This window comes from Akebia trifoliata, chromosome 15 (assembly GCF_017979445.1).
Source record: "Akebia trifoliata isolate Shusen 1 chromosome 15, ASM1797944v1, whole genome shotgun sequence".
NCBI classification, from domain to species: Eukaryota; Viridiplantae; Streptophyta; class Magnoliopsida; order Ranunculales; family Lardizabalaceae; genus Akebia; species Akebia trifoliata.
In genome coordinates, this window is record NC_141389.1 from 25,494,120 (window position 1) to 25,509,363 (window position 15,244).

Here is a 15,244-nt window from a genome sequence, read left to right on the forward strand (position 1 = left end):
AGTGAAAAGCATCTATGATTACGTGTGCACCTCCACATCAGCAATGTGAGAATCAATGTCAATTTTAACGTTACTCCAACACGACTCATATTTTTAATGTGTGGTTCTCCATCAAATCCCAAGAATTAAGTTTATAGATAGATTAAAGGATCTTTTCCATGACACTTGTCAGGAGACAAGAACAAGATTAATGGTTGGACAACCATGGCTGGAGGAATTTATTGAATACTTCTAGTTCTACGATATAGTTTAATTTAATTAATTAATTTAAGCATGATCGTGATCTCAAAAACATCATACATTAACTTGACCCCAAAACTCTAGCATAAGGATTTGATGATCTATTTATCTATATATTGCCCAAATAGTGAATTGATCAGGGGTGGATTTAGAGTGGGGGCTGTGGGGGCACTTGTCCCTATAAGAATTTTCAAAATCTATAAATTAATGAGATATTGCAACATATTTTAGCGGCCGATAAAAAAATCTGTCACTATTGCCCCCCACAAATTTTTTTTCCAATCTTAGTTGCCCCCACAACTATTTTTTTTCTCTTAGTTATCCCCACAAAAAAATTTCTACTCTTGGTTGCTCCCACATGGGCAAAATCCTGACTCCGCCCTTGGAATTAATTATGTTAATTATGACGAAAAAAAGAGGAAATTAAGGTGATTAAAGAGAAACAAAATCTTAAATTTGAAAAGAAATTTCAAAATAGAGAAAATTGAGTGCCATTTAACATGGTCTACATTAATTTTTAAAAAAAAAATCTCTTCTTGTTGGAGAAACCCCAAGAGTTCAGCTCAAATTCTCAATAATTTTAGAGAGAGCTGAAATAGTTCCTATTGCTGATGACACAACCCCTACCATAATAACCAAAATACACAGCGATCCCTACAAAGAAACAAACATTTTAACGTTCGTCAGTATGCAATAAAGATATGAATAAGAAACATAAAATCACCACCGTCCAATCTTTGATCACATGATGATCAACTAGAGGTACACAAAGTGATTGGCCCACATTAAATCATTTGTTGAACAGGACCCACTAACTTGGTGATGGATCTTGGCATTTGCTATAATTTTGCCAATAGAGTTCAAGTTGATTTTAAAAAAAAAAGTTTCGTATATTTAGTTAGCTTATTTAAGATTATATTGGGAAAATTACTAAAAGGATGCTTGCGGAGGCATTTCTTTCTAATTAATCCCTAAACCTGACTCCCCACATTTCTCACGATTGAAACGCCGAATGTGCCCTAATCATTTGAATTCAACATTTTCATCTAAATTTTTTGGATTTTCAGCATCCCAAATTAGTTTTGGAGACTCCATTCAGACGTAAAGGACATGAGTTGAAAGAAGAAACCATTTTCAAGGGGGTTTCCAAGCATTTTGAAGTAGAGCTATGTAAAAACTAGAGTTTTTTCAAAATTTTATTTCATTTTTGAATGAAAATTGGTTCTTTTGGTTTGAAATCACCTAGAAAAGTTGTTATGTCAAGTTTTTAGTTGATTTTTCCATATATTTTAATCGGAAAAACTCGAAAAAATGAAAATGGGTGACTTTTATCAACGCCGAGTTCATCAATTTTTATTGTCAAGTTCGACATTTTTAAAAAATTCTTGAATTCAAAAATAAAAAAAATGCCAAAGTTGACAATAAAAAGCGGTGAGATCGACAATAAGTAAGAAATGGTGAGCTGGTCAATAATGAGGGATCATTAAGAAATAATTTTTTTTACTAAATGGACTATCAAGATACCACCCAAAACTTAGACTATTCAGAAAGAAATCTCACTGTTGGGTCCTTTAAGTAATTTTCATTTATTTATTTTTTTCATTTATTCTGAATTTTTGACGCACGATTGCTCTTACCTGCAACCAGGTCACTTTACCCCTCAAGATGCTCAGAAAGGAAGCACATGGAAGAATCAAAGTCTGCCACCAAAATACTAATTAGTAAAAGCTTAGAGAATCTACTTAAATACAAGAGCCAATCTTCCAAAATTATCCTTTTATTAATACCCATAAGAAGATGAAAATAAAAACAGCAAGAACACTTACAACAAGCATACTGAGTAAAGATCCAATCAACGCCATCACCAAATCTAAAAATAAAAAAATAAAAGATAAGATGATTAAATAATTTGTATAATTGTATGCCATTTTGCTCCATAGTTATATCAATATGCAGGGATCATGGTTTTAAATCTCGTCCAAGATGACTCGTTGGATACGTCTCGGTATCGTCCACAAACAAGATGGATAGACAATTCAAATGTATTGGACAAGATTTAAAATCACGGTTCATTTTTCTCATTGTTGAATGAGACGACTCAAACATATTGGAAAACTCGCCCGAGACGAGACGTTAAAACGAGTTTTAAAACCATGATAGGGATAGTCTAAGGATTTGAGTCTTATACAACTCAACAGCCGCAGCATTGTCTATATGAAGGGAGATGAACCATAGACCATGGTCTTGTCGAAGGACAAGTCCCGGGGGCATGTGCAATGTCCCTAAGGAATACCGCACATACTGGGTATCGAATCCACGACCCATAGGCATTAACTGCTTATCAGTCTGAAATTGCCATTGAGCCAATCCCTTGGGGTTTTATCTGCTGTTGTATACCTTTATTTATTCTCTTGAGTTGATCAATGTAAGATTGCAAGAATGGTGAATAAGTAAATACCAAATGTGACCGTACATAAAATAACTGTATTTGCAAGAAAAATAACTACAAATTTGGGTATATGATCATTTTCATAAAACATCTTTAAAATATTCTTCTTCTCTTTTTATCTTAAAACGTGTTAATTAAGGTATGAAGCAAGGATGAATTGAGTCTTACCAAAGAAAGGGATGGTGAGACCCACAAGCAAGGTAGATATCACCAAAGCTGTTCTGATGAGGATTGAGTACATGTGAGACTTCATGTGGTTTGATGGTATCAACTCCTCCAAACTCAATGCTACCGGAGACATGGTTAATGCATATGTGAAAATTCCAATTAAGGAATTAAAAAAAAGGGAAATTTTTACTTACACCCCTTCCCCCCCTATTTTACATAAATATATCCTTTGAAAATTTTAAAAAGTGAAAAGGGGAGTTAATCCCATAGTTCTGTTGGGCACGTACGCCGTATCACAATTTAGAGATATCAGGATCCATCACACACCAAGATGCTAAAATTCTCAAGCCAACATGTTTAGGGTGAATATTCGAGATACCCCATGTTTCCAAATTGATGATGAGGGTAAAATTTTTTACCATGAGGTTGAAGAAAACTGGTTTTGGGAAGAAAAACCAAGCATCTTTGGCTAAAGGTTGAAGACGACGGCATTTAGGTAATTTTTAATTGGTCTAATAGGGAAGACCTAGGACAAGGGGCATGTCATTAGTTTGAAAAAAATGAGGGAATCTCAAATATTCACCAAAAAATGGAGGGGTATGTCTAAACTCTAAATTACCCCTTTTTCCTTAAGGGAAAATTTTAAATTTGAAGTCTTTGTTAATTCTAATAAATTTACTAGAAAGGATATTTGGTGAATGGATTAACAACCTGCAAGAGAAGAAGTTCAAGAAATAAGACATTAGGTTATAAGATGGTTGAAAACCAAAACCAGCATTTTTAAAGGGAGTTGCTATTACCACACCAATTTTTTACTATCACCACACCAATTGTGTGCAATTTTTTGGTGATTTATATAGGAATTGGTGTGGCAATAGTAGATCTCTAAAAAATTTAAATAAAGAGAAAGATGAATTATAGGAAGGATTTAGTGGTGGCATACAGTGGTCCAAACTGCAATTTTGGAAGCAACCAAATCTTGTGGCATGTTAAGAGTGAACTGAGATTTTGCAGAATCCCCAAACAATGTGTATCCCATCACAGCAACTCCAGCATACATCATGGTTACAATAGTGAAACTGCATGAAATTTTAATTTAAAAAATGCATTAAAAAAATATGAAATAAAATAAAAGAACAATGAAATATTTATATCAGTGCCCTTATTCATGAATAATACTTAGTGAAGTAGAGACTATGTAGTATATCGGGTGGCCTTTGCCATTGTTAGAGCATAGTTTTAAAACACTTCGAGTTGACTCAGATGTATGAGACTTTCTGAAGGCTTCATAGGATATAGTTTGAAATTTGAGAAAATAAAATGCATTTTAATAGTAAGCAAGAAGGGTTAAAGCAGTTAATGTTAGTTACCATGTGAAGAGAACAGATGGGAATTGGTTTGGTTTGGCCATTGAAGTGTAGATGTTGGGGAAGACAGCATGTCCAGAGTAGCAGAATCCATAGAGACCAATGGCAACTGGAAGAGTTGTGAGGTTCAGTGTAGTAGTCCCTTTACTCTGGAAGCCAATCTGATCCACCAATCCAACCCAAAACAAGCAAAGAACCACTAATATAGATGCAATAACTCCACCAGCTGAAAATTAATATTTAAATAAACACATTACAAATAACTCAACAAAAAAAAAAAAAACCCAAAAGGGTTAAACCACTCTAGAGGTAAGAGGGCTTTGTTTACTCGACTCCAAACCAACCTTTTCACCATGTGCCACCCTTTTTTCAGCCCACTGGGCCATGAATGTTTTTGCTCTCTTTAATATAAGTGATTTAGGGCTCTCAATGGGCTGAGTTTTGCCACTGCCCAACCCGACCAAGCCCGTCATGGACCGGGTTTGGGTAGCATTATGTTCAGTTATCGGGCAGGCACGGCCAGACTCAATTCGTGTTGAGAGCTGGATTTGGGTTGGGAGCCTCACGGTCATAATTTTATTTATAATATAAATTATGGGTGGGGATACATAGACTCATGAAAAAGAAGTAATTTTGATTTTGTAAAGAAAAAAATCCAATGGCTTGGATTAAATACATATCCTGAAGATAAATCACAAATCCCTCAAATAAATTTTGAACGTTGAATTTTGTATTTAGACGATCAATACAGTAGAGAAACTGTGATCAATTTCCTCTGAAGAAAATCCGATCTTTTTATGATAATACGGTGGAGGAGAAGATCTTTGCGGCTAAGCAGATGGTCGCAGAGGAAAAGAAGAAGAAGAAGAAGAAGATTGAGGATGCTAAAAGGCCAAGAAGTGCCTGAAAGAGGTGATTCCGACAATGGTTCCTGCCATAGATCCAGTGGTGGTTCTGGCGGTGACTACTCAGAGGAGAAGGAAGTAAAGGAGGAGGCGGTGAAGAAGGTTACGGCCATTCCAAAGAAAGAAAAAGCGGAGGCGAATGGAAAGGAGAATGTGCGAGCCCTAAATAAGGGCCATGACCTGGATCTAGAGAAAATATATTTAGTCCTTGATTGGATTGGAGATTAATCATCTTAAATTTGATTTTGGAGGTCTAATCTCCCTTAAATGAGATCAAATCTATCTTCTTCTTTTTTTTTTCTCTTTTTTATTATTTTTTATATTATCTAAAAATTAATTACATAACAATAAGATTGTTTTTTTTTATGAGTTCCATCTCTTCCTTCTCAACCCATTATTATAAGTGGAATAATGCTGAGAAGCTGGAACCTCATTTTGCACTTCAAGACGTAAAAGTGGATAGGAGCCATAGATGCTTATCTATGGTTTCTATCCACTTTCATAAAGTGCGATATAAGGTTCCAGCAGCACCACTCCTATAACTTTATAACTATTTTATAAAGGATTGATAACTGTTGACTTGTGAGAAAAAACACATATCCCAACCATGTAAACATAAAATCTAACGATTGAGACTTATCCTCAAAATAAGTATCCTTGAGATTTGTGCTATGTACATACATATAAATCTCGACCATGAGATTCCTTGCTTTAATTAGTTACTACTCACCCGAGATGTAACTGAGAAGATTGAGGTCTCGAAGCCATACAGTAGGAAGAACAACAAGAGTTGCCATCAAAGCGAAAAGATGGTGCGAGTTCAAATCAAGCCCACCAAAGCTTAAATGTGCGTTTGGGAATAAAGCTGCTAAGTTATCGCTCTCCAAGATTATATATTCAACACAAGAAGCCTGCAAAGAGAGAGAAAGAATATCACGATTATTGAATCCACACCGTTCATGACCATCTCTTTGATGGGTCCAAGAGATGGCCATGATCTACCTCCAGAGTGGGCCATGGAGAAAGTTTGATTCTCCAGTAATCCGAAAAGGACAAGTGTCACTCTTCTAGACCCATGATGGCTGAACCTTGGTGGCCCCACCAAACGAAAGTCATTTTTATTGGTAATTTCTGACCGTTGGATTTGAGTATTCTACATCATGGGCTTCAAGAACAGAAACACAGATGAGACAATATGGTACTTACGTACAATTCCACGTATAATATTATCTGCAACCACAACGTAAAGAAGAAACAAATAATGAGTCAAGCCATATTCTTCTGAACTTTGCTGATCAAATAATTTAGTAAATCAGATAGTCTGATCCACACCACCTGTCTTACATACACCAAATAAATGATGGAGCCCACCACCTGATCCTGTTGATGACAATCAGAAGCTAAAATATTATGAGAGATTCTATTGGCACGCCAACATTTACTTGCAGAACACCAATCCTTTTGAAATTAAACTATTTCTATATTAAGATGGTGTGCTATAAGTAAAAATTAGTGTGTTAATAGAAGCTCTCAATATTATATGGGTAGCTTTCGGCAGCCAACGTTAGGGAGCCAATGTTGGGAGTCAAAATTTGTCTTATGACTTAAAAGTTTCGGATTAGGTTTTTTTTTTTTTTGTGAGGATGATCTATCATGAAGAGACATTTTTCGTAAAAAATCAGTCAAATCTGAAACTTTTAAACCCATCAAAAGTGGTTTACAAATTTATAGTAAGAAAGCGACGGTCCACAATTCTAAATCACTTTTGATGGGATCGGAAGTTTCGGATTGATCTGAATTTTTGTGAGGATGTTCTTACTCACCATAGAGATCATATTTTTAAAAATCAACCCAAAACTTTTAAGCCATGTAGAACAAAGGAGTTGGTATTGTGTTGGCTCCCTAAAGTTGGCTAATAGTGGTTTTTGGTACGCGACTGACATGACAAGGGTACACAATCTTTTTCCAGTGTATCTTGAAGAAAAGATCTATGATTCTATGCCCTTGCCACATCAGCCATGTACCAAAAACCCGCTTGCATTCATCAAGACTATATTATTTGTGTTGGTTGAAGTGAACTTACGGAGATGGCAACCCGGCCCACTGAACCAAAAGCGGCTTGACCGATATCCGGATATGTCTTCAGACCGGGTTCACTATCTAAGCAACGACGCAAGAGAATTCCAGTGTACCACGAGAGTACGCCGTAGATAAGCAGTATAGAGAGCCCAACCCATCCTCCTTCCTTCACCGCATATGGAGTTGACAGTATTCCTACCCCACATAGCACGTTCATACCTGCCTCACACGTGTGTATGGAAGAAACAAATACAATCATACACAAGAACAATCAACCTAATGAACGGTGATGCATGGATGAAAACATTGCCGTTCACATTTGCATCGATCATCTGATCGAATAATTGTAACCGTCTGATCAATAGACCATTGTCAAAATTGTTGTTGGGAAGAGTTTTCTAGCATTCAGTTTGTGACTCAGATTCTAACAGGCTGTTTCTTGTAGTGCAGTCAATGGATCGGATTAGAGTTGAAATCCAATCCAATAAGATTGGATCTGGATTGAGGATTTGGGTTCCAATAAGGACCTGATCCGATAATATTCCAGTATCCTATTGGAATGATTATGATGGGTCAACAATATCCCAATTCAATACGGACCCAATCCGATACAATGTGAGAAGCAAATAAATCATAAGCAAATTTATCAAAATATGCTACGAAAATCAAATAATTTCCAAAACGAAGCATTTTTGAACTTATTTCTAAAAACGATAAGTTATCATTTTTAAAAATATTTTATTTTATCAGAACGGTTCAAACAAGAATTATTAGAATTTTAGTACCAAAAATAACTTTTAAAAAAAATCAATGTCAATAGAATCATTTAGTCACTGTACAAAAATATATACTAATATCATGTCCAAAAGATCCTATTGACATTAAGTAAATTTTTTTTTTTAAACTATTTATCAATTAGATCCTTTTGACATTGTATAAAAATAAATTTTTATTTCATGTCAAAGTAATTTTTTTTTTTTATAAACAAATACTCAATGTCAGGATCATTTTGACATGAGATCAAAATTTATTTTTTATAAACTCTCAAAAGGATCCCATTGTTATTGAACTTTATTTATTTATTTTTATTTAAAAAAGAGTGTTGATAATATAACTCATTTTTTTTGTGCAAGTCCCTGACACCCCTTGACGTGTTTGCTCACGGCCCAATAGACATTTTTCATGTGGCGCGAATGACATCAACAATAGAGAGAGCTTCTCTCCCTTGCTTGTTGCTCACAAATTTAATTTTTAAGATTTCAAATCTTAAAAAAGGTTATTGGGCCCACAATCATTGTCACATTGACAATCCAACACAACGTTGTAAATTTCATATTCAAAGAAAAATATTAAAAACATATTGTTTTTTTTAAGATTGATCCAAGGTGTTGAAAATAGACAGCCACCGAGCACCTAAATTTAAAAATAAAATTTAACAATGAAAAATAACTATTTTTTTTAAAGTTCATATAATTTTGTTCTCTTCAACTCCATTGCATTGGATCATGTTTTTGAATGTCACAAGGTGATCAGATCAGAAAGTTGTCTTTTTCCCCTATGAGCAGGAGAGAAAAGGGTGTCATATTATCAAAATTAAAAAAAAAAAATGGTATTTTCAGTATTAAAATTATGAAAATTACTGTTTGTACCATTTTGGTAACAGATCGATTTAAAAATTATTAATCTTGATCGGTCGAAGGGAGATTTCCCATAACAAATCGATCAACTCCGTTAATGTAAGTATGTAACCATAAAAGGGTGAATGTTGTAAGTTTTTAAGCATATGTAATTTTCTATTTTATTTTCCATTGTGTGCTTGCTATTTATTTTCGCAACAAAAAGGACGCCATGAAATTGTGTTGCTTACCATTGAGTACAGCTTGTCCATAGGAGCATTGGTGAGAAACAGGTATTCCATGAGACACTCCAGATGGTTTTTCATCAAGCCTTACTTTCTTTGAGGACTGTCTCTTTATGGGAAGAGGAGGAAGCAAAGCATAAGAACTCCGCCACTGTTGGTCTTGCTGTTGTTGCTGCTCAGGAGCAATTGTAGGTAACAAAGGCTTTGCCAATGAGGATACAATTTCAGGAGTGTCTCTCCTTGCCAATGAAGAGGAAAACAAAGAACTACCCAATCTGGATAGTGTAGGAGTTTCGAAAAACCCAATATTTGGAGAGCCAACACTACTGTATCTATCAATTGATTGCCTGTAATACAAAATGAAAAGCGAAAACTGGTTATAATAAAATTCTAGAAATTAAACTTAATGGAAAAAAAGAAGTCGATCTAGGATTGTGATCATTCAAATGGGTTTTACTTGGTTTCACTTTTGAGGTAAGTAGGTCAAACCGAGCCTTGATAAGCTCTTCAAGAAGAGTAGGTCAAGTGTTCGAAACCCCATGAAGCTATGAATTTCTTAGAGCCACCCTTTAGGGTCTGGTTGACCCTCGACTTTACCTATTGCACGTAGAACTTTCTGAGGGGGCGGTGCGTGTGACCGCCGGATTAGGCCCACCCAAAGGGTGGGGATATCCATTATATAAAAACAAAAAAACAAAAAACCAATGATACCATAGTTTTAGCTTTTAATTTTTAAAATATGTCTGAGTCAACGGAATCGACTCAATTTGGGGTGACTTGACTTATAAAGCTCGATCCAAACAACTTCTCAGTCAACTCAGAATCATCATCAAGTCAACTTGAAAATGCACTGAGTGAGGTCTAAAACTCAACTGAGTTAATTTGCTATGTATAATATTTTTGTGGGGAAGACTAGAAGTTCTTGATTACTTGAATAGACTTGACGGACATTTTGGACGAGTCAAGTTTTTAAAACTATCAATGATAATGTCATTACTGTTGTACGTCTTCTAAGGGGAATGGATCCACTGTAGCTCAAGTTTTCGTGTAGCTCTTGTTCTGATCACATTCATAAAAAGAACAAGAATAAAGATTTTCTGATGCCCACCTCTGACATATGCCCTCCCACACCCCCATCTCAGAATCATAGATCATTTGTCTCAAGATATGTATAACAATAAATCTTTTTCTTGTGTATCCTAATTTAATGACCTACGGATTTTTTATGGGGACTTATGTCAGAGGGGGTGTTAGATTATCAGAGAACAATTCAATCCGCGTATACTCATGGTTTTGATCAGATTTGCAAAAAATAATATCATAAAGAACTTATTTTTTTAATCAGATTAAATGTTTGAAAAAATGGATGATTAGTGAACTCCTAAATTTAATTGATCGAATGTAATTACAGGAAAAACAATCATTTATGAAAGCTATGGAGGGCTAAAACAAGCTGTAGAGGATTTGATCTTTGTCTAGGTCTTCAATTTTTTTTTCGAGGGGTTTAAATTTTTGGTGTTGCCACCAAGTAAGTTTGTACAACTCCAATTTTCCAAAAATACTTGGAAATGCATATATTATTTTATCTTTTAACATCAAATATAAAAGAAAATTTTGTTATTATATAATGAATATTTTTACAAAAATGTTATTACAAGAAATTCTTGTATAATTAATGCAAAAAATATTTTTACACAAATATTATTAAGCTTTTGTTTATCATTATAAAAATGCCATTATACAATGATTAAATCAATCCTAAAATTTTTTGGGTTGTTATCATGTGAGCCTATTCTCAATCACATTAGCACTTTGAGCAAAGGTGGGATTTGAACTCAGGTATGTGGTATCAACTCTAAAATGCTTTACTAATCCTCAACACTAGCACAAATTCATACTCATTTTTATCTAATATTGGCTCTCATTGTACATGCCTAAAACATCTCAATCGATTTTATTTTTTCTCTTAATCTCCTATAATGTAGGTATATAATTGAAAAAAAAAAAAATTTATAAAGTAAATTAATTAAAATTTTAATTTATGATAAAATCGGGAAAAAAATATAAAATATTTAATTTTGAAAAGAAAATTTAAGTACATATTATATTATTTTATATTGTTAAATATCAAAATAGTTATTTTTGGGGAAGTGTTTTTGAAAATGGTATGTCATCTCATCTTTTACCCTTGGGTTGGAGTAGAATTATTCAGGTCATCTCGATTCAAGAGTCTAACCATTAAAATAGATCTACAATCTTTTTAAATGTATACTAAAATATAAATAATTATTATTATGTTTACATTATAAGATGGATTAATAGAAGCTCAATTACAAAATCTTACCTTTGTAGAAGATCCTAAACACTTCAATCATTAAAATTTAATTATTTTATAATATGAAAACCACCAACTTACCAACTCTAATTGAGTACTAGAATGAATTTTCTTAAACATTGTTGAGTCATCTTGAATCAAGGTTGTGTTGGACGGTTCATATTGAGTATCTCACTTCGTTGTTAGGGTTTAAAATGGGCCAGGTTCAGGTCGTATATGAGTATATTTATATTCAAATTTTTAATCACATCTGATCTAATATGTTTTTACTAAAACTTGTTTTTAGAGAACTGACTAAATTAATTGATTCAGATCAGTTCAAAATTATTTCAAGGAAAACTGTTAAAGGTGGGGTCAAAACATGACTTGAACTTAAATACCTTTTCTTCGTAGGAGAGGAGCCTTAATCACTATACCCAACACTTATTAGTAAAAGAAAGATACTTTGAAAGATATAAAAATATAACTTACAAAATAATATATCATTCTGATTTAAGTGCATATAGGGATGGATCTATATTTGACACAGAATCTAACTCGGGTAGAAGGACATCAACCCATATCTAACCCATTTTTTAATTTGGATATACTTAAAGAAATCAAATCCGAAATATTCAGATTTTAAATCCAACCCATTTTAAACCCTAATCAGTGCTTTCAAAACCAAGATGACTCATCCTAGTCAACTCGATCTGTGACGAGGTTAAAACGGTGATCGTGAAAAACAAAAAATTTGACCATTCACTATAGGGACAAAAAGAAAGGTCAAGTAATGGTCCTTGAGATTCGAAAAGCACATATCTCTAATAGTTTTTGAACTGTTTAGATAAGTGGAAAATCACAGATTTTCTCGAGATTAGTTCTTTTTTTCTAGAGATTTGTTTTTGTTTTCTAGGGAACAACTTATTAGGAATCCCTTTAAACTTAAATGGAGATTTGAGGATCTAAATTTCATAAATAAAAAGCATTAAGATTCAAGAAACAGAGCTCATAAAAACATCTATTGTTACCTGTAACTCTGTGGCCATGAAGTGTTGTAAGAATTAGGTTTGTTATGCTGAGGGCTTTCACCCGAAGAAGAATCCGAAGAATCAGAATTGAATCCATCAATGCTCCTTTCGTCGAACACGTTCTCTTCATCTTCATCTTCACCTTCACTATCAATGTTGAAGCTTTGTTCTGATACAGAGTTATTCATTTTTTTTTTAGGTTCCCTTTCTCCTTCTAAGATATTTTTTTCTGCAAAAAAGGAAAAATAAATCCAAACTTTCCCAATAATTTATGTGTTTTAAAGAAATTTAACACCAATCAAGGTAGATTTGTGTGAATTAAAAAAGAAAGATTTCCATCGAAATCTCAAATATCCCAAAGATTTCAACCTTACAGAGCAGAAACAATGATCTGAAAATCGAAATTGTGAAGAAGAAGAAGAAGAAGAAGAAGAAGAGAGAGAGAGAGAGTTTGTAGCCAACCTGGCAAGATCTCGAGATTCGGGAAGAATCTCTGCTTGTTTGCTTTCTTTTAGAGGAAACTAGAGAGCGTCGTCGGTTCGCCCCTTCAGCGTTCACTCTTTTTCTATAAATATAAATATTCGTGTAGTTATGCATGTTTAGGTATCTCCACGTCATCGAGGGGATATTTGCGATTGGACATTTATACCCTCAAATGTGGCCATCAACCATATGGTGTGGTTTGAGGCTATTATTTCCATTTTTGGTTTTACTCTAATAATAACATTGGAATTAACGCTAAAGCCCTTCTAAATATAATAAATTACAAGTAAGGGTGTTAATGGGTACCCAATTACTTGGTTACTTGATGTACTCAAAATCGATTAGTCCATTTTGGGTCTATTATGATAGAGCCGATCATTTTTGGGTTCAATTCTGGGCAATTATCTTATGGATTCGAAAAGATTCAGGTCTCCTTTGGGTACCTGATTAGTAGATTTATTTTATGAGTCGTGCTAGAATGACATTGAAATTTACATTGTTAACATGGAGGTGCGCACATAACCATTAAGGTTTTTCACTCTTGTCTCGATGAAAAGTATCTATGATTCCGTAAGCACATCAACAATGTGTGAAATGATGTAAATTTCAATATCACATCAACATTTTTCCTTTATTTTATTTATAAAATTTATAACAAAATTAATAGTCTAATTAAATACTAGCAAAGAAATATATTAAAGTAAATGTACTTCAACTAGAGTCGTGCTGGAGTAACATTGATATGTACATCGTGAGGGACATTTTTGACATGGATGTGTATCAGAATCATATATGCTTTTCATTGAGATACGATTCACATAAAAAAAATGTCCCCCATGATGTACATTTTAATGTTACTTCAGCATTATCCCATCAACTAACTTAAAATATATAAAAAATGTGAATTCTGTAATTTTGTTTACTTTTTCTCTACATGAACATCTATTCATTTTACACATTTTTATAAAATTTCAACAACAAATAATTTATCCTAACCATAATTTTATTATCAAAAGTTTGATCTGCTTGAAGAATTCATTGTTCATCTTAACTTTTAATTATACATATTTAATGGTTAAACTTCTAATCTTTTTTTTACATAAAAATATTATCTATCTTAATGGGTATCAAGTATTTAGAGGACCAGGTTTGATTCCAAGGATCTTATATCTACCAAAACATGGGGGCTAATTTCAAAACGAAAGATGGTAGTTTAGCGCCACCCCCTCTCCAAACGTTTTGAACGACATTAGAGAGGCCCTTATGTTTTTTAAATCGATGGCATGCATCCCTGGACTTGATATTATGAGACTTATACCAATAGAAAATTACTTAAGGACCCTCATATTCAACTCTATTAAAAATTTTGGTAAAAAATGAAATCAGTATTTGGCCTCTACATTTTGATCAATATTAAAGATACCACCAAGTTTGCATTCCTTGTTGGGACCCATTGAACATTAAAAAAAAACTTGGTGATTTACTCTTCCACGTTTTGAATGATATTAGAAATACCACATATATTGACCTTGATTTTTTTGGACTGATGAAAAATAATTTAAGGGCCCTCATCCTTCAACTGTTATTCAACCTTAAGAAACATGGTAATAAAGATCAAATTCGATAATTATTTGAAGGAAATTTAGTTCTATTAATTGAAATAAATTTGAAAGAATTTCGTAAAACAGTCGGAAAAATATTGAGGTATATAAAAATGATGTTTTTAAGTTTCTTGTTAAAATCAATCATTTTTAACTCCTGAAAAATCTTTTATTATTTTGAGGTTTTTATATGGAATAAAATATTTTTTTATTGGTTTTATCAGTAATCATCCATTACTCTTATGGAGATTTTTGGTCAATCATGGTTTGTTGTGACAAGCCAATATTTCCATAGAAGGAAATCAGAATATTAACGCTCCACCATCGTTTGCGCTTAGTCCTCACAAATCAAAAATGTGTTTGAAATGGGTGCAGTAAGAAAAACGGTGGGTGCACCCTTCACTAAAACAGAGGATTTGTCCAAATTACTAAAATTTAGAATAAAATAAAAGAAAAACTTAGAAGACATACTGTCGAACCAATTGTTATTTTTTCTCATGGCAGTCCATTTCATCAGATGGCGTTGCTGGAGGCATTATGAGTAGTTTTGTACTTTTGTATAATTGAAAGCCTGTCACATCAACCTTTTGTGTTGTTTTATTAACCATCTTTAAACATACACGAAAACATCTACGGCTCACCACGTCACGTGCACGTTCTTGGAGGAATGATCCCATTCATACCACATGTAATAAGTCTTTGTGCTACAGCCAAATGCAACCATCCAAATAATTATGATGTGATGA

At 33.6% G+C, this 15,244-nt stretch overlaps 1 protein-coding gene across 2 annotated transcripts; it reads right to left on the reverse strand.

Moving 5' to 3' along the window:
- Positions 1 to 730: 730 nt before the first annotated feature.
- On the reverse strand, positions 731 to 12,966 carry LOC147384798 (amino acid transporter AVT1C-like). 2 transcript variants are annotated; one of them, XM_086426753.1, is made up of 13 exons: positions 12,877 to 12,966; positions 12,415 to 12,643; positions 9,076 to 9,416; positions 7,213 to 7,427; positions 6,336 to 6,359; positions 5,860 to 6,040; positions 4,228 to 4,450; positions 3,801 to 3,936; positions 3,545 to 3,568; positions 2,858 to 2,999; positions 2,067 to 2,110; positions 1,878 to 1,940; positions 731 to 894 (listed from the first exon to the last, which is right to left on the reverse strand). In XM_086426753.1, exons 2-13 carry the CDS (start codon positions 12,600 to 12,602, stop codon positions 799 to 801), a joined length of 1,677 nt encoding a protein of 558 aa, XP_086282879.1. In that variant the 5' UTR covers positions 12,603 to 12,643; positions 12,877 to 12,966; the 3' UTR covers positions 731 to 798. The 2 variants fall into 2 exon arrangements, with proteins under 2 accessions (XP_086282879.1, XP_086282880.1); XM_086426754.1 differs by having other exon boundaries at positions 12,784 to 12,909.
- Between the last annotated feature and the right edge of the window lie 2,278 nt (positions 12,967 to 15,244).